The 25,172-nt window shown below is 38.9% G+C and overlaps 1 protein-coding gene across 15 annotated transcripts in view; it reads left to right on the top strand.

The window, feature by feature from the left end:
- The window catches only part of Itgb6 (integrin subunit beta 6), a 121,132-nt gene that overhangs the window by 95,645 nt on the left and 315 nt on the right, over window positions 1–25,172 (top strand). For 14 of the 15 annotated variants that reach the window (XM_047544412.1, XM_047544413.1, XM_047544411.1 and 11 more), the window contains 5 exons: window positions 4,536–4,758; window positions 7,102–7,199; window positions 11,744–11,863; window positions 17,296–17,462; window positions 23,026–25,157. In XM_047544412.1, coding sequence (XP_047400368.1) covers window positions 4,536–4,758; window positions 7,102–7,199; window positions 11,744–11,863; window positions 17,296–17,462; window positions 23,026–23,124 — 707 coding nt within the window. In that variant the 3' untranslated portion in view covers window positions 23,125–25,157. Of the gene's footprint in view, window positions 1–4,535; window positions 4,759–7,101; window positions 7,200–11,743; window positions 11,864–17,295; window positions 17,463–23,025; window positions 25,158–25,172 lie in introns of those variants that run through there. The other variant, XM_047544414.1, reaches the window with a different exon arrangement.

Genomic DNA, 25,172 nt, shown 5'->3' with positions numbered 1-25,172 from the left:
ACTTTGGTATTCGAGGCTAGCACTTCACCACTGAGTTACATCCCAGCCCCTTATTTCCTGAGTTTGTGGCTGTGCTTCCAAGGTCACATCAGTGCTCTCTTCACATGATGCAGACAGGACATAACCTGGAAGCAACAAGAAGCCAGCCAAAGGCCGTTGCCACATCATAGAAAGAATATATTTGGCAGAATCCCACACCGCATTTCTAATACAAGGCTTTTAAAAAAATACACGTTTAAAATATTTGCAATTACTTTCATAAAAATTTTAAATACAATGTGATCTAATAGCTATACCAACACCAGCTGTATGTCACTCTTAAAGTCCTGGATCTAAGGAATCCAGAACATTATAAATTGCTGATGTGCTCAGCAGAACAGCGCTCCCTGACTGCCTTTTATTTTATTTTATATGCGGGGGGGAAAAGGGAATAAATGCAAAAAGAGTTGACCTGCTCTATTCATTGTAGTTACGAAGATCTGACAACAGTGACTTTTTTTGAATCAGAGACAGCAGTTGCTAAAGAAATTCTCTTTAAAGAAAATACAATGATTTCTTCCAAATTCAGAAAACGTCACCAATGTTCATTTCCTTCACACTGTGGAGTACATTATGATCCTCCACCACAACTGTTTCTCAGAAGCTGTTTTGTTTTTTAGTAGCATCACAAAAGGTGATAGTAACTTTCTCTTTTAAAAGGTATAATGAAAGTAAATACAATTCTTTAAACTTACCAAGTAGTTTTGGAGTATCTATCATGTGCCTGGCACTGTGCTTAGTGCAGAGATAAAAACCATACTTGGCTCTGAGGAGACACTGGTGCTGCTGCTGCAATTTGCAAAGCAGATCAAATATGCCCCAGCCTTGCCACTGGTGTGGATCTCACTTATTTTACCACTAATACACTTGGCAATGTGCTCCTTTTCTGAAGGGCTATTATCACAATGTTCTTTTTCATGCAACTTCTTTCATCCATCTGTAAGCACTCAAAGATACAGGGATCCATTGATTTTTTTTTTTCCTTGCCCAAATTCCATTAGTCTCTTAAATTTTGATTTTAAGAGACTGGAAGCAGTAACAGGAAAATGGCATTAGAGAAAAAACTTCCTGCCATTATTCACTTACAGTTGTTTGCCAATGATTTTCCAGAAGAAATCTATCTCTCTAAAATGATCTTGGTAAGTTTTCTGTATCTTTAGTTATCATCTTGCCTCTATATGAAACCCATAGGAAGGTGTGGTTCCTGTTGTCGTCATATGAACAGATATGTTAGATAATTGGTTGCTTGAGGATATCAATTAGCGACTTTGGTGACCAGACTGATGGTTCTAGAAGGCCCGCAGGAAGGAGGGTTTCTAAATTTGAAAGCAGTGCTTTGTTTTGCTGTGATAGTCAGTCCTTTTTACCTGCTCCAGGAAGGATTTTTTAAATTTCTGCCAAGTAACGACTCTTACATAAATGATTTACTTGGGCATTCTCAAAGCATTTGGAAATGTACATTTCATTTAGTACTATGTATTGATCATATTAATTTTTCAGATTAAATTGCAATTTCAAAATTTCTCCCCACCATGAATGTAAGTTTCCCCTTTTGCTAAGAAAGAAATCAAAAAGCATTATAATTTTTTTTAAATATGTTTTTAGTTGTAGATGGACACAATGCTTTTATTTTATTTACTTATTTTTATATGGTGCTGAGGATGGACCCAGTGCCTCACATGTGCTAGGTGGGCACATTACCACTGAGTCACAACCTCAGCCCCAGAGAGTATTATAATTTTGAAGATCACTTACATATGAAACTTAAATTGGCTCAAACTACTTAATTATTCTTATCTTTAAATTAATTAGTTCAATTATTAATTGCATAGGCTAACTAACCATGACACGCAGTTGGAATATGTCTTAATGTCATCGATCCAGATAAATTTTAATTCATCTTTTGTTAGAGGAAGATGCCCTTTTCAGTATATGTAGAGAAGTAGAGAGAGAGAACATATAAATATACCCACAGATACATTTTATATATGTGTATATCACACACACATACACACACACACACCAGGAACCCAACTTCAAAATCTTTATGGTTATCTTTGTTGTATAAGCAGAGCATTAAGCCCAGGAAGCTCCTACTCTCAGTCCCTTAGACCTAGTCATGAAGACAGAAGAGTATTCAGCTACCAGACCAAAGATTACAAGAGAAAACTCAGAATCCTTCACTCTACAGTGAACTTGGCAGTGTGTCCTACAAGTGGAAGCATACCTCGTTTGTGATTTTTTTTACATTCACTTTGTTTTCAGTGATGACATAAAAATTTTAATACTGATGAATAACTTTGTTTACCTGTTCTTCCTACTGGATAATTTTTAAGGAATAATGCTAATAACTAGCACTTAGGTAACACTTACTGCTGGGCCAGGCACCGTTATAAACACTGTTATACACCATCTTAGGTAATACTAAGTTTTTCTGGAAGATCAAAACTTGTGGGGCAAAATGCCTAAATGCACAGTTTTCATTTCTGAAGAAAAGTGTAAGTTAGGAGACTTTGTTTAAAAATGTTATTTGGGGGCTGGGGATATAGCTCAGTTGGTAGAGTGCCTACCTCGCATGTACAAGGCCCTGGGTTCAATCCCCAGCACCACAAAAAAAAAAAAAAAGATAATTGTTTGGAACATCAAATGCCTATTTTAGTATCCTGGGCATCTCAGAGTATTTCATACACCTTTATGTGGCCGAATCTAAAAGGGGCTTTCAAGATTAGCTGAGACGTTTGTCCACAGCAGGTTTCCACGTGCCTTCTCCTCCCAACTATGTCTGCCCAGGCTTCTGCAGCCACTTTGCTCCTGCTTCCCTTCACCTCTCAGTCTCTCTTCTGAGGCCTTTTAACTGCCAGTGTGCTCCGGAGCTTTTCTCACTCTACCTGCTCACCCTAGATGGCCTGGTTCACAGCGGCCTCAAACACGGCTTTCCCCTTATGGATACTCAACCCCAAACTTCAGGCTCATTTCTATGCAATCAACCACCTATAAGGATGTCCCACAGGCCCCTCAAACTAAATAGTCCCCAAACTCTTTTTCTTCCTCTGCTTCAGAATCACTTATTCATTCAATAATGAAGCACTACTATGTGCTAGGTGTTGGGATACAACAGTGACCATGTGCTGGCTTCCATTCCAGGTCAGTGGTGAGCTGACTCCTGACTTGGCCACCTGGGGAGGATCCATCCCTCTCTAGTTCCCCTTACACTACTCCTGGTACCTTCGTACCTTTCCCTGAGCATGTCTTCCCTGAATTGCATGTTCTTTCCTCTCTCTCCCACCAACACTGCATGGTTGTTCAGGCCTCTGTTCATGTAAGACCTCTCGAATGGTTTTTCTGTCCTTGGTTTGACTCTCTACTGATGGCAGCATATATCTAGACACGGCTCATCTGTTTCGGTCTCTACCCTTCGTAAGATTTCATAACCTTCAGGATGAAAGCTCCAGCTGTGCCCACGGCCATCTCACGATCTGACTTCTGGCATTTTGTTGACCTTTCCATCCTTCCCTCTGTCACACCCTACATGCAGTTGGGGCTCCTTCCTTATGAAACTGCTATGGTTATTAAGCACATCACATGATTCTACACTTTCAACATTTGTTTGTCTTTTCCTTTGCCTAAATTGCAGGTAAAACTCTTCTTTCATCTTCTATCTTTATCTTCCAAATTCAGTTCAGGTATCACTTCCTTTGGAAACTTTCCCAAATCTCCAGTTTAATTTGGAAACTTTTGCCCTGTGTATACAGTCTTTTCACTCTGTATTGTATTTAGTAGTAGTAGTAGTAGTAGTAATATTTATTTGCCTGCCTCCTGCACTAAATTCTAAATTCAGTGACCTTGTCTTATTTAATTCTGTATCTTCAGGTCTAATACAATCTTTGGCACATAGTATATGCTCAATCGAAGTTTGTTAAACAGTGAACTTGTTCAACACTCACTCCATGCCCACGGGACATCTAACTGGTGAATGCAGAAGTAGGAGATATACACGTTACCTCATCCTACCAAAACAATTAGAAGTAGATTTTATTCCCTCTGAGTTTTAGATGAGGTTTTCATGATCACTCAGCTTGAGTGATGTAGAGGGATAGGCATTAATTCAGACCTGTCTTGCATCTTTGTCTTACATCGTACTAACTAAAAGCAAAAAAATAAAAATAACAAGTATATATACATATGTACTCACATGCACCAAGTAGCTACTATGGGTTTTTCTGGATTCTCTCACTTCATCTGGTTATTAATTCTGTTTCCTATAACATCAGTTAATCAAGTGGATCTTCAGTTAAGAGACCAGATCAATAAACAGATGCAGTTAGCAAATTATATTCAATAAAATGTCTATGTCCACCCCCATACGTGCTTTTTTCTCCTTTGGTTCTTCAGTCCCTTTGCTGCTATTGAAAGGCAAAAAGAAAAGATGCCCCTCCCCCCAAACCTACAGGTGCCTTTGGCCAGGAGCAGCACAGAATAGAATGCGTGTTTTGCAGATAACGGGGACTGTGACTGTGGTGAGTGCGTGTGCAGGACCGGCTGGACCGGCGAATACTGTAACTGCACAACCAGCACAGACTCATGTGTCTCTGAGGACGGAGTGCTGTGCAGCGGGCGCGGGGACTGCGTTTGCGGCAAGTGTGTTTGCACATACCCTGGAGCCTCAGGACCCACCTGTGAACGATGTCCTACCTGCGGTGACCCCTGTAACTCCAAGCGGTAATGTCTCTATGGCTTTAGTCCCTTTTGTGGAAAACTTTCCTCATGATCAAAGTTCTAATAACGTTTTGTAAACTCAGACCTCAGATTATCTTTGCTGGATTTGGTCTCCAGGCATCCACGAGAACACAAACCCCCGGGCCCCTGTGATCCTCAGCCTGGAACAACAGTCAGTCACTGGCTGGAGGCTTTCTCAGTCCTGATTATCCAGAATCACAATGTCACATTTCTGCTAGAGACAGCATGGGGAAGTGGAGCTGATGTCCCACACTGATAACATCTGATGGCCTCTCAGTTACAATACCAGCCACACAGAAGGAATGCCCTGGAGGCATCCTGCTGACACCCACAAGCAGTCAGTACCTTTTCAGGGGAAACAGACAAGCTTCTTTCTTATCTAGAAGTTTATAGCCTGACCTTGTGGGATTCCTTCCCATCAGCAGAATCTTGGAGGCAAAGAGGCTGAAAGAAGATCTTAGCTTCCCACTGCCCCTCTCTTATCACCCAGGCTCTTTGGCACCTTTTTGTGGTTGTCATTGTACATAGCTATTGTGTATTGTATTTTTTAAGACTATAAGAACATTTTCTTATTTTCCAGTAAGAAAGCTGTTTCTTTGGTTAGCAACTTCTTCATGAAATTGGGGCAAAATTTGTCAGTTCAGTGAAGCAAGTCTCCAAGAAGGCTTTTAGGATATTGCTTAAGAGGTTCGTGTTTTCACTATCTCTGATACCCAAATGGTGACATTTGCATCTCTGATGCAAACAGAGTGAGAAAATCAATTTTTCACTGACTGGTGATTCGCAATTTAGGAGTCAAAACTTCTCTGTCACTTTCCCTGGTAAACTAAAACACATGCCAGAACCAGAGAGAAGGAGCAGAATTATTTGAATAGGACCAAATGTAAAATATCCCTTCGAGATGTTCCTCTCATTACTTTTCTAGATCATCTCCTCTGTAAACATGATTCAATCTTAAATCTGACTTGGAAGATATGAAATTCATAGTCAAGTATTTCAAATTTGGGAATCAGAGTAATCTTGATGTCTACATTAGCTTTTAGATGAGTCTATTCTTCCAGGTATCCATGTGTGTATTAAAGTATTAAGTACGTACTGTATGCAAAGAATGGTGTTAGGCCATGGTCATGCAGTAAAGACTGAAACAGTTATAGTTTCTACTTTCACAGGTGCTGGGAGCCTATTGGGCAAGATAGAGGTTTTTAAAGTAATGACAGTGATGTTTGGGCTGCCAGTTCCAGTAGAGGATGTAGAAAGTGCTGAGGAATCACTTGGCAGGGGTAGGGGCATCAGTCTAGCTGCACAAAGGAGACTTTAAGGGCTTCCACAATCTCCACCAGGTCCACACCAAGCCATTCCAATAAAACATGTAACCTAGGAAAATGCAATATAATTGCAAGGTGAAAGTGACTTCTGAAGAAGATTTTTATTCCCACTCCAAATAGGTTGTCACTGCTAAGCCTTCCTGTAGAGGAATTCTAGTCCTCCCACTTCAAGGGAACGATCTAGATTAAGGTTAGGAAGGTTTGGTTGAGGAGGTGCAGCTTCAGCTGAGTTTGACAAGCACTTATAAGAGAGCATGTTTCCATGTCTGGGGAAGGAGGCAGCGCCACACGTCCCCACAGTGAGAAAACTTTTGTTGTTTGGGATTACTCCAAGCATGATCTATTTGCAAATGAATTGCAGCACAAGATTAATTCAGGGTCTAATTTTACTTTGCTCCCTAGACATCTTGAAGGTAGCTTAATTTACTTATGTTCTTGGACACACACTTTTCTGTAGGTAGCAATATTTTATTAAAAAGCTTGAATTAATGAGGATCCAGGCTTAATCCTAAGCTTTTAAAAACACTCCTATCAAGACTTGGATTTATTTAAAAGCATAACAGAAAAGTGAATTTTAAACTAATCATATATGACATATATGAAGATCATTAATCATTCTGGTTAAGTTATAGATCAAATTCAGAACTTTGCCTAATCTCTAATCATATTTATAAATGTAAGCTTTCCCTGGAAAAAGTAAAAAATGAAAATATAGCTAAATCAAATACCAATCAGAAGCAATCGCTACAGAAAAATGAGTATGGTAGCAATTATCAAGACTGCCTCAGGGAACATTGATTACTGTGTGGAATTCAAAATAATTCAGTGTCCTCTTATACATCGCCCAACCATCTTTTCAAAAAGTGACAAAAAGCCAGAGTCACCCAAGAGATACTCTTGTAGCACAATCTACAACCAGAGCATAAAGCAATATTCCAGCTACGTATCTATTTTCCACCAGCATGAACTGATAAACTCTGTGAATTCTGTCTGTCTGCAGAAGCTGCATCGAATGCCACCTGTCTGCAGATGCCAAGGCCCAAGAAGAGTGTGTGGACAAATGCAAACTAGCTGGCGCAACCATCAGTGAGGAAGAAGGTGCTTCTTACCTTCAATTGCTTTCATTTCCTTTGCATGGGTCTCCAGAGGCAGAAACTCTGAAAATCAAGAGCCTTTCAGGCTTGACCCCATTTATACCAGGGCATTAGATCACTAGCATTCTTTGTTTAAAAGTAAGTGCACTCTATAAGGCTAAAAACTCCATGGCTTGGGGTTTAAAATCCCAATTTAAAGTCATGACTATTTTATTGGACTTCAGCTCTGTTGGCAAGTTCACCTCTGCTTAACAAATGCAATTGTAGAGAATTCCAGAATGCTCTATTTACCAAATTAGAAAGGAAGAAAATTGAAGAAATGACCAAATGTTAAGCCCCCAAACCATAAATTGTCCTCTATCATCTGATAGCCTTATTTCAAGATAAGATAAAGGCAACTGTAAAACGGTTTTCCCAATTGCAGCTCCCAGACACTGGGCAGGTTCTGGTCAGTGGCCATTTTTCCTCCTCCTCTCAAAAGCTTTCACTTCCCCTCCCTCACATAGGGCACGTCCTTAATTTTCTTTTGCCTCGCCTCCAAAATTCAGAGGTTCCTTGTCATCTCTAACTGCTAAGCAAACTGTATTCTTGCTTTCATCTGTTATTTTAAATACAATTACTTAAAATAAGATTCTTCATAATGGCAAATATTTCATCTCAAATACTTAAATTGATTGCCTTTTAGCTAGGAAGGCCATTAAAAAAATAATTTGTGGGCTTTAAAAAAAAGAAGACGACTGATTCTGACTAAAGGGACGATCTAGGGGAATTTGGTTTTGTATCATCACAACCCTGCATTATCATGCTGCTCAGGTGGAATTGCTACTCTGCATGCAATAGCAATGTGACCAAGATGTATCTCAGGTGAAGGGAAATAATCAAGACAATAATTTATGACACTGTAGGATATGTATTTTGAATAGATGGCATTAGAATATGGAAATGAGTCCATTTCCAAAATGGAATAATATAATGACATTTATATTCTTTTGAAAATTACTTGCCTTGTTTCAAAATTGAGAGTTCTGACTGCACAGTTGAATTACCCTATGTGCCGGGACATGATTAGTGCTCATAAGACCCCTCATCAGTGCTTTTCCGGTGACCAAAGATAAACATGCCAAATAGCAGTAAATGGGACAAGATGGTGTGTACCTTAAACGAATACCAAAGGTAAGATACATTAAAGCACTGAGCGAAGCAGTATTTGTGGGCTGTCCACATTAGTAACTAGTACTGAGTCTCAGCATTTCCTTCTAGGTTCATTTCACAGCAAACAGTGGGAATATTTACCAGATGTCTCTAAGAAATGAGCAAAAATTGCAGAAAATGCCTGCAAATGACTAGAACTCAATTCACTAGCAACATGGGAAATCAAATGTGCTGAAGGAAAAAGGGAGCGAGCCTTAGAAACGTGTAAATCATAATGGCTTCAACAGGGTAGTTACTATGTTAAGTACACAATTTTCTGAGTAGATTGTCATAAATGCTTGGATTTCAGAGGAAGACCAGTCTTGAGAGGCATTTAAAATATTTACATTATTCTTTTTGTGTGTTTGACCCAATTATCTTGAAGAGAGGGGAATTCAGCTGTTTCTAACTTGGATATTGAAAATAGTAATTGGATTATTAATACCATTTAAAGCACTAATCTGGATGAACTTGAGAGAAAAAAGGTATCTGTCAGATACTACTTTAAAAGCCACTTTGCCAATGAGCCTTTTTTTATAAGTCATGCTTTGAGTTACCCAGTTTTGTTAGTGATCATACCCTCCTTGAAATGATCACATATTTGCTCTTTCACAGGGTCTTTTAGCAACCCACCTTTCCCCCACTAGGACATGGAGACTAAAATAAAATAAGTATAACTTTACCTTTTGTGTGAATTGATCCTAAATTGTGCTGTTGGTGACTTGGGCAGGCACATCTAAGAACATGTGATGAAACTCACTCTTCATTTTACTGAGCCATGTTAATTTACACTACCATCCATGTGCCCACAGAATTGTTATTCAAAGGGTATTCCTTGGAACACTAGTCCTGAAAACATTCAATGGAATAAAAAGTACCCTTGGTCATATAAATGTTAGAAATGGAAGGTCAAGTTTTTTTTTCTTTTCTTTGCAAGACTTTTGGGAGTTGTTGTGCACATTAAATTAAATGTGTGTGTGAATCACCAGGAAGAACAAAGGGAGGGATTCCCAGATGTGTTTGACCACAGAACCACATTTTTTCCCCTTGCCAAACTGTTTTCACTGAGAACTGCTAACTGATTCCAAAGCTGAAGCCTTAAAACATGCAGTTGTCTTGCCTCAGTGGAACAGAGTTTCCATTTTCCACATCCTTCCTGGACCTTCCAGACCGACCTCTTCACTCCCATTCTCACATTTCTTCCTTCTCTGAGTATGATTTCATGGGCCACCGGAGATCATATTTTCACTGTATTATTCTAGAGCAGCCATGTGGGCACTCACAAAGGAAGGTAAAAAGAAAGGGCCATTTTTTATGAACAACAAAAGAAAACTTTAACAGCTAATTATGCAAATCTTTCACTGCACACTCGATAATACTCTTTCAATACCCAAACACTACAAATAAGGCTACATCTAGAGCTGCAACCGTCAGGAAAGGAAGTGGTGAAGTAATTAAAGCAAGACGGGAGTCGTGACTCAAAGGTCGTATTGGCAGTTCCATTAAAACTTAAATAATCCTGGTCAAGGAAAGTAAGCCTCCCTGCGCTTCAGTGCAGCTATTTAAAAGAAAATAAAAAAAGCAGGATTAATATTACTGAAATGAGTATGATAAGCCATCCCACACATTTCCTATCTGAGAATAAAATGTTCCATTAAGTGTACTCACGGGAGCAGAGTGGGCCTGCACCTGCCGTGGCACAGAGGGGAAGGAGGAAAACCCTGCACTAAGAAACAGCACGTTCCTGGAGACTTTATGAATCCCAGGTGATTGGAGGGACGAGATAGGCAGAGGTGTGGTAAAGGCCCCAAAGTGACCAAAGTGTGAATTATATATGCAGTGCCATTTGCAATCCAACACATGAGATGACACAGATTCCACTAATCAAATGTTGCCCAGAGGTTCCCAAACTTTCGAATCAGAATCATCTCATTAAACTGCTTATTAAACCACACAAAGTCCAAGCCCCCATGCATACTAGCCCCTCACATCAGAGCACCTGGGGATAGGTCCCCAGAATCCATCTTTTCAAAACCCCTCGGTGATTTAGATAGTCACAAACATTTGGAAATGACCAAACTCCAATGGTTTGTCATTAGATTTTTTCATATTCCTATGCAAATAAATAATGTTTTCAATGAGTTCAAAAACAGTTTATTCTTTTTAATCTATTATCTAAAATCATATTTATAATGCAAAATGTTTGCCAGTCCTGGTTTTCATGAATAATACAAGGCACACTTCTCACAGACCTTGCCAGGTTCTTATCTTATAAATTAGGTGGAAAGACAACAAACAACAACCTCTTATTTCTATCTTTTTATAGCTGTAGCATTTTTGTACCCCAAATGGGCTATTATTTTTCCTTGTAAGAAGCAGGGAAACACATGCAGATTCTGTTTCATTAACACCTTGGTATTTTAAAATTAATGAGAGAAGTTATAAATGTGTCCACGATTATTTGGAGCAGTCTCAATTTTAATATTCTGACCCATCGTGTCAAGACACACTAATATCTGACCATATGTCCTAGAAGTTTAAAGAGTGAATGCTCATTCTACTTCAGGTTTCTGAAAAACAGTGTTTGTAATAGTATCATTGAAAAGTCTCCCACTTAGAAGATAGGGTAACTATGAGGCAAGTTTAGGGGGTTTTGTTGTTGTCGTTTTGCTTTATTTTTAATTCAGAAAAGTCTACATCTTGGCAGAGGAGCTGGACCACTAGAATTTGTAATAAACAGATCAAAGATTGGCCTTTTACTTTATTTTCAATTTCCGTTGTGATACAACACACTGTCTTTTGGGTTCCTTTAACTCTCTGGTTTACCTTTATCCTGTTGGACCCTGAGCTACTTACTTGGTTTCTCAATATTAATTTATTTTTACTGTTGTGACAATACATGGCCAGCAATCTTGACTAAACCGTTGTGAGGAAGGCCCCTTTAAAAGTATCAGTATCCATTTGGACTGTGCAGCAATGTAATCTAGACGTCCTCCCAGATGCTCTCAGCAAAGAGGAACGTATAGCCCCCTCATTACCATAATCAGGGCCATTCTATTCCCAAGACAGCTGTGGGCACCTGCCTTGCAGTTCTTTCACTCCATTGAAATCCTGCCCGTGTCAGTTTGATAGGTACATTTGATGGTCAGTCCTGATTGACCACATCTGGAGCTGTTCTTCTGGAACATGAATAAAAATGAACATCTCCCTTGGTGGGAAAAATCCTATGCCTTTTCAGTTTTCATTCTGCAATATTGAAAATTCTCATTAGCATATTAAAACTCAATACTACTTTGCTTTATAAATAATCTCTTTTGGAATCTCATTTAACCTAATGAATGACTCCTTTATCTACAGATTTCTCAAAGGATAGTTCTGTTTCCTGCTCTCTGCAAGGAGAAAATGAATGTCTTATTACATTCCTAATAACTACAGATAACGAGGGGAAAACCATCATTCACAGCATCAATGAGAAAGGTGAGTGACTTGCACCCCATTTTAAATGGCAAGAAATATACTACATGCGAGAAAATGTCCAGAAGGTCACTTTAGGTAGTTTGTCAGGAAAGACATTTCAAATTTTGGACAAAGTGTCTCTACTTTCCCAAAGAATGAAAGATACCTGTTAAGAGGTTTGCTGTGTTCCAATATTCTTTATTAAGACCAGATAACTGACTTGGATTTGCACCAATCATTGTCTCCCTGAAAGCTGACTGCTGAACCATAGAAAGGTAAACTGATGAAATGAAATATAAGCAAAAGATATATCTTTCAGAAAAGGTACAGGGAAGAGTCTATCAGATTTTAAATGGATTAAATCAGACCATGGCTCAAATCCTGCCACCATTTATTAGTTGCTCAGCATTCTGAAAGATACTTGCCCGAGTCTATTTCCTCATCTGTAAAATAACAGTACTTTCTTCTAAGAGTTGACTTGAGGATTGGATGTAAAACGTGTGGCAATACCTAACTTACAGCAATGAGTCACTGAATGATAATGCAGAATCAGCAAAGACAAGAAGCAGCAAATAAGGAAAGAAGTGACCCATACAAAGGATGCCAAAGAGTTCATTGCTTCTGTGGAATTTCATTCACATCACCTCATAGAGTCAGTTTGGCACTTTGGGGGACACTTGAAAATTCACATTTAGCAAAGGGAAGATCCAAGCTTATATTAGGTAGAAAGGAAGTAATGGAGAAGGTACTGTTTCCAAATTTTCATTCACACTAGAGTCACCTGCAAGTTTGCTAAAAAATGCCTATATCCTAAGCCCCAATGTGTGGCTCAGAACGCTGTATTTTAACAACATGACCCTAACACAGATGGCCCTGAGCTCTCTCTCTTTGAGCAACTGCCCTAATAACCCTGGCTGTGTTCTCACAGACCCTCACAGGTGCCTCATTTTCTGTCTTCAATTAATGATGTGTCCCTCCCTAAATCTTTCCAGCCAAAATGACAGCTACATTAAGTCACACCTCATCAGTCTTTGTCCACAACCTCTTCTTCTCCACCAAATTTCAGAGCCTGAGTTCTGGTCCAGGTCATAGCAGCAGGCCAGGCTATGAGGCAGAGGTTCGTTTGCTCTATGTGCTTGCTCTCTAATGTGCTGACAGAATTTAAGTTAATCCTGATTGTGAAACCAAGGTCACATTGGTATCACTTAAGAACCTAAAAACCAAAACAATACAATCATAATCAAAAAGTAAGTTCAACATATCCTAATCCAATCAAAAAACATGATCAGAAAAATACCACATTGCTGTGCTGAGGGGAAGGGAGAGATAGAAGTTGTCACTATTTGAGAGGATGAGTGTGAACTTGGTTTTGAAGTTCAGGTAGGCAGAGTGTGCTCCTGGAGACTTGCTCTTGAAAAATCCCGTGTAAATGACCTTCCTTGAAGTGCACACACAAAATGCAGCGTGCAGCATTCAGTTAAAGAAACATGAGGTGAATCTTGCTGAACACGGATGAATTACTTTCTAATACAAAAACCCTGCCTCCTCATTATCTGTTTCATAAAGTCAAATTCTCCAATTACATCCCCAACCCTCTATTTGTGACTATGACCGTGGCTTTGTGGTTATCTTGAAATCAAAGCCATCCTGTAATCCTGTATAATATAGATTCTGTTGGAAAAACACATCCCTCAAAATAAATTTCCAGAACAGGCCCTGACCCTGTTTTTTATTCAAAGGTTTATATCTTGCTGGTTTGATTTTGTGTGTGTGTGTGTGTGAGAGTGTGTGTGTGAGAGAGAGAGAGAGAGAGAGAGAGGGAGGGAGAACATGCCTTTGGCTGATAAATGCTTCCTCATTACTGAATTGTTGGCTATTCTTTTATTCTTCCACACAATATGAGAGGCACATCAACACGCCACCCTTCAGAGCACACACAGGTGCCCTGGTGCATTTTATTATAGTATTTTATTTATCTCTGTGCTTTTGTGGTAGGGAAAGTGAAGAGGAAAAATTACCTCCTGAGGCATCACGGAAGTCCCCTGATGTCTCTAACGATGCCTCTTCCTTCACCACACCCTCTTTCCTGGCTAGGCTGGTGCTTATAGACACTCCGAGGGCAGAGCCCACCCCGGAAGTCAGAAGTCCCTCCCCTCCCACAGCTGTCAGATCTGGAAATCTCAGGTCAGCCAGTTGGAAGTCTGGATAGAAAAGAGGCAAAATGAGAACCTAGGAAGGGGAGGGGAAGTTAATGCTTCCCACATCCTCCAAGCAAATGGTAAAAGGAGTCAGAGAAGCCCCATCAGGGCTTTTGTGGACACAGGCAGAACTTCTTCATCTTCTTACCTCAGGAGGCACCTCCATGGGCCTAAAAGCCACATCACAGTCAAGGAAAGAGTGGAAGAGCCTTCCAAGCCAATGTTGAACCTGCCACTTTCAGTGTGGAAGATCCAGATCCTTGTGCTTTAGAGGAAGAAAAGAGAGAAGACTGCATTTGCTACTACTAGTACTACTAGAAATATAAGAGACACTCTAGCTTATGGAGTTTACCAATACCAAATGCAAGTTGTCATTCCATATGTCTTACATGTATTAATTCACTTAATATCCTCAGCAACCATACAAGGCAGGTACTTTTGTATAGGCAAGGAAACTGAGGCATAGAGACATAAATAATTTGCTGAATCTTGCAGTAATTAAGCACCAGAGCTGGTTGAGGCGCTCCAGCAGTCTGGCTTGGAGCCATGCTCTTAACCATTGTACTACACTGCCTCCCACTGGCTATATGATCATAACAAACATGTGAATCATAGAACTGTTGGTTAGATCAGCATCGTCCAATAGAACTGTTTTCAGAACCATATATATAATTTTAAAATTTCAGTAACCGCATTAAAAAGAAAAGACACATGAAATAAATTTTACTTACATTTTATCCAAAATATTATCATGTCAACATGGAATGAATATAAAAATTATTAATGAGATATTTTACATGTTTTCAGAGTATGTGTTCAAAATCAGTGTTTATTTTACACCAATACCATAAAACTTGGAAAAGTCATATTTCAAGTGCTAAATAACCACATATGCTAGAGCTACCAGATTAGACCAAGCAGCAGCATTCAACACTCAGCACCCTAGAATTAGGTGCGACATTGACCTGGACTCGTAGGAAACATCACACAGTGATGGAGGTGACTCTCACTCCCACCCAGAAATCTCACTTCAGTTTGAGTTTCAAAAGAAATATTAAAGAAAGTATGAAAAATGAAGATCACTATTGTATAGTACTTGTTTTGATACTTGAGCCAAAATCATGGAGAAATACATAATGCCCAATGGATTTAAGTTCTTAAAATAAGTACCTCTGCCAAGTCATTCCTCTTCCTCCTTTCTTCCTTACTGGAAAGTCCTCCTTATTCATTTTCTGTTTTAGCAAGCTTCATTCTGCTTTGGGTGGGAACACACTATGCCCCACCCTACACATTTCTTAGCCAGAGCTCTAGCAATAGGGTTTATATTTTTCATTGACACAAGTCCTTTTGCTTTCTTTTCAGGAATTGAGTTAAACTACTAGAGGCCAGAATACAGTCTTTAGATCTTTGTTCTGTATTAGCTAGGTCATTGGCAACTCTTCTTATTTCTTCACTATCTCCTTACATGGTTTCTACAAAGAACAAAAGGCCAGGCAGACATCTTTAGGCCCCCTCTGATTCAGATCAGCTATAGAGCCCACCTGAAAAGCAGCATGACCAGTTCTATATGTATAACTCTCCTTATAAATATCTAAGAGCAATAAGAGTTAGGATAAACTAAGTATGAATCACTTCCTCCCCAGATACCATGGATTTTGCCTCTCTTCTTGCAGAGGGTTGCAGATATTTAATGATAATTTTTATGTGGGGATTTCTTTTTCATGAAAGCAAAAGGAGAGCTTAATTATAATGTTTCATTAAGAAATGTATCATCTCCTAGGCATATTGCAAGGATGATTAGTCATTTTGCTGTCATTGAAGGGAGGTACTGGATAATTGTAAAATTATATTAATACTCTTAATAGAGTCAAAATAACATTTCATGGAATCTTCAAGTTGAGAGGACCATACAGAACACCTAATTCTCAAACTTCCCTGAAGATAAGAATCATTTGGAACACCCTTAATAAAAAAAAAGTCTGTGGCCTCATCCAAGACCCATTGAATCAGAATCTCAGGGAAGGAGCCTAGGAAGTCTTCTGTTTAACAAACAGAGCACCTCAGCTTATTACCATCATCAGGAAAGTTGAGGGAACAGTGAGCTTTGTTTTGCAGATGAAGCCGAAGGACATGACTCAATTCTCACAGCTGCTGTTCATCTGTTCCTCAGATAGAGGGAAATCAAACCCAACCCTCCCTGCTGTAGCCTAGGAACTTTCCAGGAAAGCAGAGCACTGCATTAGAGATACGCAAAAAAAAAAAAAAAAAAAAAAAAAAAAAAAAAAAAGCCATGGTTCTCTTCTATTTGTGAAAAAGAAAGCCACAGCAAAGTTATCTTTCAGAGGATAGGTTTTATATAATTTAGAATAAAATCTCCTAGATTGCTCTTGATTCAGGAGGATCACTGAAAAGGTGTTTGCAAATATTGCACACACACATACACATTCCATTTCTACTTTTTTATGTACTCAGAAGAGACCATCTTAAGTGATTAAGCTGTAGTTTTTTTCATGATACTTGAAATATTCCATGTGCATTAATTGTCACTCTTCTGGATTCTAATTAGCTCTTTTCAAGTCATTCCTCCAGTATATGGTCCTCCCTGATACCTGTAAGGGGATTGGTTCCAGGTCTCCTGCAGATACCAAATCCTGCAGATGAATAAACCCTTTCTATAAAATGGGATAGTATTTGCATCTTCCCATATGAATCATCCTAGATTAATTATAGTACCTAATACAATGTAAATTCTACCTAAATTGTTTGTTACAATGTTTAGGGAATAGTGACAAGGGAAAAAAGTCCATACATGTTGAGGACAGATACATTTTTTCCCAATATTTTTAAACCATAGTTGGTTGAATCTTGAACATGCAGAACCCGAGAACATAAATAACTGTATATTCATTTATTTTGAATAACCAAACACTTCCTTTGTTTTTTTGCTCTTTTTTAAAGAAATAGAGAGTTATCCTTCAACAAAACTTGCTTTTTAAAATTTCAGCAAGACAAAGAAAGTGTCAATATTTACCCTCTACTGTAGGAAATGTATAAAAGGAAAACCCAGTGAAAAAAATGTCTTTCCATAGTCTGGGAACTTGGCTCAGTGGTAGAGTGATTGCCTAGTATGTTCGAGTGTTCAAGGCCCTGGGTTCCATCCCCATCACACACACACACACAAAAAAAGCTTTCCTACATCAAAACATTGACAGTGACAGCTTCAACTTCTTATCATAATTTCATTTGTTTCCACAGACTGTCCAAAACCTCCAAACATTCCTATGATCATGTTGGGGGTTTCACTGGCTATTCTTCTCATCGGGGTTGTCCTTCTGTGCATTTGGAAGCTGCTGGTATCATTTCATGATCGGAAAGAAGTTGCCAAATTTGAAGCAGAACGATCAAAGGCCAAGTGGCAAACGGTATGTCTACACTCAGGGCTACTCTTGGTGCAGCAGACAGAAACCAGGTAGAAAGATCTAAGAGAGGGTTTGGATGTCACATTTTTCTCTACCACCCTTGTCATGATCCCAACAGTTTTGGTTTCTGTTCTGCTTTGAGAGCAAACCTCTTCAGCCATTATCTGTCACAGATGTCCCTCATGACATACATTGTCTCCCCCTGCAGTGGGGATCTCCACCACTCGGAAGAGTTCCATGAAATTCCTCATATGGAACTTAGGGACATCATGGAGGTATATTTTATTCAGTACCTCCTCACCACCAGGGAGACCCCTCCGGTTCCATTTGATAACACATAGGTACTGGATCTAAATATTTCCATAAATTAGTTATGTTATAGCTAATGGAATAATGTTCGAGAATAGTCTGACAGTTCATGCCAATTTCCACGGAAATACTTGTTACTGATATAATAGGTTACAAAGCAAAGTTGAGGAGACTTTTTAAATGCCAGGCAGTTTTTCTGAATAACATAAATTTTAAACAGCTACCTGAAAAAAGAAGTATCAAGCTTTAAATATATGTACTCAGTAGACATCATTTGTGTCTTCTCTCACAATAGGCAAACAGAAAACAGGACTACAATTTTATGTGTTTCTTTTCCACAGGAGGATAATTACATTTCTAGAGACCCCTAGAAACAATTTCATGGTTTTAATTTAATCTCTCTATCTCTAATGGTGTGTCTAGCTATCTAATAGCAATTATCTTACATTGCTGATTCTCAAAATAGTGACATCACTGGAGAAAATACAGGCAAACATAATGCTCCTGTGGGCTCATCTGCCCAAATAAATTGAAGTTAACACTTTTCTCTAAGCCTGTACAATATTTTCAATTTCTAAAGCAAACAGAATTTTCCCTTTTACTTTAAATTTATCTTGATAAGGGATATTTATATTTTAGGCAGTTGTTTTAAACTAATCATAATATATGATGCAGGACAAAGGACAATGAAAATTTTTATCTACTTCATCTTCCCATTAAAAATGCCTTTGGATACAATAGCCAAGTGTGATGTATAGATCTTCTCTGAATCCTGATTTGAACAGTCCAACTATAAAAATGTATTTCAAGATAACTGGAAAAAGACAAATACACACTAGATATTAGAATAATAGCAAGGAAATATGCTTAATTGGATTAGGTATGATTAAGGCATGATGTCTTTGCTAGAAAATATCCATATTTTTTAGAGATGCAAACTGAAGTATATAAGGGCAAAAGGAAATGAAGGCTGGGGTCTGCTTTGAAATGATTCAACCAGAAGAGAGAATGGGAGGAAGGGATAGTAAAAGCAGTTTTGGCAAAATTTTAATAACTGTTGGATCTGGGTGATGGGTCTTTGGAGGTCTGCTATATAACTTTTCTCTTTTTGCATATGTATGGATTTTTTATAACTAAACAAAATCCTTCAGGAAAGTAAACTGTGAACTTGCAGTGAGGAAATAATTGATTCATCTCTAACGATGTAAACTGCAACCCGATGGTTTAGTTTGGTAACTTAGAACAAATTAATAATGAGGCCAAAGTTGTGAGACAATGGCCACAGATATTATTTAAACTTATACAGTGCCACAGATATTATTTTTAACCTTCACCAACTGCCAAGCAAATGCCTGGCAATGGTCAGAAGGGCAACCAGGCAAAAGAATGTGGGTAAGCCAGCACAAAGAGCAATAGCAGCAGATAGTTGGACAATCATCAGCCCTGTAAAGTAGTCTTGCTGTCCCCATTTTGAAGGTATGTAAGCTGAGACTGAGAACAATTAAGGGGCTTCCCAAACTGTAGTTGCAGGTGGAGTAGAATCATGAATTGTTCTCCCAAGCACAGCTTTTTGTTGACCCTCCCGAAAATAACAAGCAGGTGTTTTACAAACAGGCAGTTGGACAATTATGTGATGCCTATCTACCAACAAGCATGTTTTAATGTTCTCACACACAGGCATGAGTACGGGCAAATGATTACCATCTTTAAAATAACATTTTAATCAACAGTTAATTTCCCCCAAAACATAAATTGTTCTCCCTCTGGATGTAGAACATGACGGAAATTCAAATACCAAATTTTTGCTGTTTCTTCAACTAAAATGGGGGAAAAAAACTTGCATTAAACAGATAAAAGCATAAATGAAAAATATTATTCCCTTGTTCAGTTGAGTTTCTTTGAATAACAAATGTGTGATGTTCCTGACTAGATAATGATGGAAATAATTATTCACTTGGATGCAAAAGAGGTTTAATTCAAATAATTCTGTTCAAATTTCACTAATATATCCTCCTAGGAAAAAAATTAGTGTTGCTCAGTGCAGACATTTAAAGATCTTCAATTTAACTCAGTTTTTATATAAAATCTATATTTTCTTTCAAGAGGAGAATTTGACTGATCTTTAAAACCTGGGGACAGAAGGGACAGTAGGGTCTCCTGTCCCCATAGGGCCCCATTAGACTTCTAAGGTAACAGAAGTTAGGACAGAACAGTCTTCACTCTTGCCTCCTGAAACTTCATCATAGCTGTAAAGAAAAGTCACCTTTTTATTACACTTAAAAATAACCCCCCTGCATATTCCTTATGAAAACACAAATGGAAGATATTTAAATTCATCTTTGATGAGACATTTTTTTCTAGGATGACAAGTCATTAACTTGAAGCAAAAAAATGTTCAGGCTGACATTTCTTGCAGTCATGGATTGATTTTGCACTGTGCTAAGCAAATCAGGTCTGCTTTTGGCAGTTAGGCGATCATTAAGGAAGCTGTGGGTCATGACAGAATTTTCTTATTACCACTATTTTCAAGCTTGAAAAAAAATTGTGCCATTGCTTTTGCAGAATCCACAACCTAAATTAGAACCCCAGTATTCCCTGGGAGAAAATCAGCCTGGTCACTCCAGATGATTAGGGGAAAACTGTCTAAACAATGGAGGGGAGACTCTCCCGAAATGGAGAGGACCCAAGTCTGCATCTCCACACAGGAAGTCCACACAGGGCGGTGGCAGCCTGCATAGCACTAATGCAGGCGGATCTGAACCCCTCTGCTAGTGACACCCTTACTTGCACCCATTCTCCTGGGCTCTGAACATCCACTGAGGTCAGGAGCCACCCCATTATACACACCCCAACAGCAACATGGACTTGCTCTTCTTCCGCCTTTGCGTTTCCTCCTTGACCTTCAACTGTGATGGAGTCTGCTTTACCCATCACCCCCTTATGCAAGGGACCCCCCCACATATTAAAGACCTAAATAAATGAAGTCATTTCAAAATACAGAATATAAACTGCACAAAAGTAAGCATTCGACTGCAAAATACCATTATTCTGTCAATGGCCACTCATGTCACCCCTCCACCTTTATAGCACAAATAAATTCTAGTTAATGTGAACTGTGGGTGCATTTTAATATGTTTAAGATGACATGGGATAAAGTTTACAAACAAGTGCCTGGTGCTACAAAGATCTGGCCCTGCTCACAGTCTGTTTACTCTTCCAGGGTATCTTTTCTGTTCACTAAGTTTCCTTCCTTCAGCAGAAGCTCCACCCTTCATTCCCAGTCTGAACCTCTTATATTTTCCATCTTGCCTCTTCAACTGAGTTCTGTGTTCTTCTGTAACCAAGTAGTTTCTAGTGTCCTAAACTTCAAAGAATTCCATGCATGAAATTTTGTTTCCAAACGAGACTCTATCGTCATCTGAGACCACACCAGCCGTTCACCCTCGAAATTTCCAAGGTTTCAGGAATAAGGACTAGAGAACCTTCAGAATTATACAGGCTGATCTCAGAAGTAGAAATAATACAACGACCTGGGCTTCACCCTCATCCACCAGCAGACAAGGCACCTTTTCCTATTTACCCTCAACACAGAGATAGCATCTCACTCCAAAGGCACTGGGTCAGAGACTGAGTCACTAACTTCCCCAGCAGCAACAGGTACAGGTATGACTCCTGCTCACAAAGAAGACCCTGCAGCAAGTCCAAAGGCAATGGGTGGGAGAGGTTAGCGAATGTTTTTGTTTTGCTCAGTTCTGAGAGCTGAAGGAATGTTCTAAGTTAGCAAATACAATATTTTCTTCAAGTCTATGTGTAGAAATTGCTCCTATCTCTACAATCCATGGAATAAAGAGACCAAAATATAAAATTTAGTAACTCAGAGGTACACCTGGACCTCACACATATGGGTTTGGAAATGTTAAGAATACCAAAGCCCTAGCAGAAAATATCTTTATAACCCTCTTCTGGACCTAAAGGAGAAAGATACTCCAAATTTGAAGAAAAGTTTTAAGTAAGAACTAATAAGAAGAGGCAGCATGTATTGAGCAGTTAGTGTGTTCTAGATACAGTGCAATAGTATCTTACCTCATGGACAAAGTAGGGAATTTGTTAATCCCTCTGTAACAGATGAGGACACCAAGGCCCAGGGTTGCTCAAGTAAGGTCACGCGATAGGCTGGGTTTAAACACAAGCTGTCTGATGCCAAAGCCCGTGTGTCAACCTTAGAAATTAGGAGAGAAGACACTGTACCTCACACAGATCCCTTGCTCCTGCCTAGGACAGCTTGACTGGTTTTGTCCTTGATCCTCTGGCCACAGCACTGCTGCTGTGACTACATCTTCAGCCTCAACAGCACAGCTGCGCTCTTCAGGCTTCATCACTAACCTCCACATGGCCCCAGGGGCAAAGCCATTTTTCCTGGTCTGCCTTGGGACCTCCACTCATTCATGAACCCAGGGTCTCATACTAGTCACTTGCAGTCCATCTGCTTTACGAACAGTTTTATCTAGTAAGCAAATGCTGAGAAGTTCTCTGCTCTCCAGAGCAAGTGTTAGCTGCCCAGGAGATCTGTCTCTGCTCCTTCCAAGCAGCTAGCTCCTCCTCCTTCTGAATTTTGAACTTATTTGCACAACATTATTGTGCCCTTGTCTGATAACTCACCAACAGCAGACAGTTCTTCAAGACAGATAATGTGTCATTCATGTGTAAGTTTCTATCAGTTTCACTTTTCTCATTGTTCATTTTACCTTACATCTCACTTTTGGTTTACCTATTAGTGTTCATTCTGTCCATTCAGTACAGACTCAGTACCTGCTATCAGCTGAACACTGTTTTCCCAGTGCTGAACAGTTGAGTCTTGTTTTCTATTCATAAATTAGTGTTTCCAATGAAGGTAAGATTTTTAGAATGCACACATGGAGGGCTGGGTGGGTAGTTCAGTGGTCAAGCACTTGACTAGCATGCTGGAGTCCCTGGGCCACCACACACACACACACACACACACACACACACGCACAAGAAGAATACCCATGTATTCTGTGGGACTAGTTTTGCCTATTAGAAAAAAGCAAAGATGCATAAATTTGAAAATGCTAAGAGTATATAATATCAAATGGATCAAAATTATTCCAGAGGCTTCCAAGATTGAAATTGACTCTCATCTTCCAATTTGAACTATAATGAAGGTATTTAGGGATATTAAAATAGTATCATAACAAAGTGTACATACTTTTATTTGAACCTTTTTTTTTTCTTTTAGGGAACCAATCCACTGTACAGAGGCTCCACTAGTACTTTTAAAAATGTAACCTATAAACACAGGGAAAAACAAAAGGTGGATCTCACCACAGAAGGATAGAATCACTTCATGCACGGGAAGAGTTAGCTTCACTGATGTGAAATGTTAATGCACTATTTGATTTTCCTTTCTTTGTTGCTTCAAGAGGAGGTTGGCTTAAGCTAATAGCAGGTCATTTGGAGATCAGTCATTCTCTGTATGAAGGTGAGACACTATGTTGACAGGTTCAAAGTAATCAAGAAGAGGAATTTCCTTAGCAAAGAGGTGACTTTGGGGATCATTTGAGGAATACTAACTCTGTTGCATTAATGCTTCAAAAAAATCATCAAAATGATTCATGGGGGCCTGATTTGTGTTTGAAAAATGTTGAAAATTAGAATCTCATTTGTTGCAGGAGTACAGCTATCTAAAGTCTTTGTCCCAGCAAAGTCACGAAGTCCATATGCTTATTGTATACCCACACTTTCCAGTTATTCTAAACTTGCAGTAAATCCATCCTAAAGGAGAATTTTTTTTTTAACTAGGAGAACTGAGATTCTGATTTCATTCAGTTGAAAGGATGCATTTCTTCCAAAGATATCCCAAATTGTAAGATTGAAAATTATGTTGATAATTTCTGTGAATTATCTGCATGCACCTGTAAGTCAGGTACACAAACAAGCACTTGTTTTACAGACAAGGAAAAAGTAATTTATAAATTAAGTCACTAGTAAAAACAAAAATAATAATCCTACCATTTAGCCTGTTTTTAAAGTACCTGAAAAATAATCTATGCTCAGTTTCCTTTTTGTCCTTGAGTTTTCAAACTGTTACTTCTCCCTGTTTCTCAATCGTCTTATTCAGTGTCAGAGTCTTCTAAACCTGTAATTGTCACATGAGAGTTTTCATTTCTTTTTGAAAAATTACTTTAAATGGTTAGCTTATTCACAGAGAGTTCTAGTAATATAAAAGGAACATGGGTAAACAGAACAAATGTTTAAATGGCTTTAAATCAAGCACAACAAGAGTACACAGCTCCCTCATGAATTGCAGATTTTAAAGTCTATGTTCTTTTCTCATTAGCATAATGCAACGTGCACATTTCAGCTACATGTGGTTGATACGCACTATATGTTTAAGAAGTAAGATTTTACTTACAAAATAACGTAGACAATTAGGGGTTCATCAGTTGATTGACGAGATGGCCTCTGTAGAATGTTATTTCTTATGGTTACTGCTGTGTCAGAAAGCACTTTCATCTCACTTGATCCTTGCACGGAAATAAAGGCTCAGAGAGTGAGTAGAAGAACTGGGATCAGAATCCACATCTTCTAACTCCAAGGCATTTCCTCTTCCCACTGCATGGGACTGCCTCTTTTGTCATTAAAATGATAGAAACATTCTATTAGTTAAGCAATAACTATCATTTGTTTGAAATGTACTGAGACTAAACAAATAGCATTTCAAGTACTGGAATACAGGTGAGTTGTACTTTAGTGCAATGTTTATTAGCTTTGATTAAATTGTAATGTAAAGCCTTATAGAGTTCCTTACATACTGGAGGCTTCATGGTTGTCCATTGAATTGCCAGTGTAATCTCGAAGTTTCTTCAGTCCTACCAGATTGATGTGTGTACATTTGATCACTTGAAGACTTTTCCCCCACCCCCCGGTTTCTAAACAACTCAGGTAAATCATACATTTAGGGAGTACTGGGCTATATGCGAAGGATTACTGAACAATCTCCTTGGACATCTGAAGGACTGATATGCCGCTCCATTCTTGATGGGGAAGTCTAGAGCAACCTGCTGCGGCCCTTGACGGTGACACAGCAGTAGCAGTCCCCTGTACATGAGACTGCTTGTGTTGTTTTTGTATAATTACTGACGTGGGATTTTAGAAAATAGATTTTAGAAAATTTGTGTGTGTGCATTAGGGAAGAATCTGCTCTTTCTTTAAATGCTGTTTTGACCCAAGGCAGGACCTTGAAAAGGTCAAAACATTAACAGTAGTACTTCTATTCACTGAAGAGTTATGTTACATGAAGATAAAATGTTTGTTTTGTAAGTTGTTGTATTTTCTGTTGACATAAATAAACATGGTAATTTAAACAGAGACACTTGGATGATG

This window comes from Sciurus carolinensis, chromosome 3 (assembly GCF_902686445.1).
Source record: "Sciurus carolinensis chromosome 3, mSciCar1.2, whole genome shotgun sequence".
In the NCBI taxonomy this organism is placed as follows: Eukaryota; Metazoa; Chordata; class Mammalia; order Rodentia; family Sciuridae; genus Sciurus; species Sciurus carolinensis.
The sequence above is the reverse complement of the archived record's forward strand: the minus strand, read 5'-3'. Positions and strand labels throughout refer to the sequence as shown.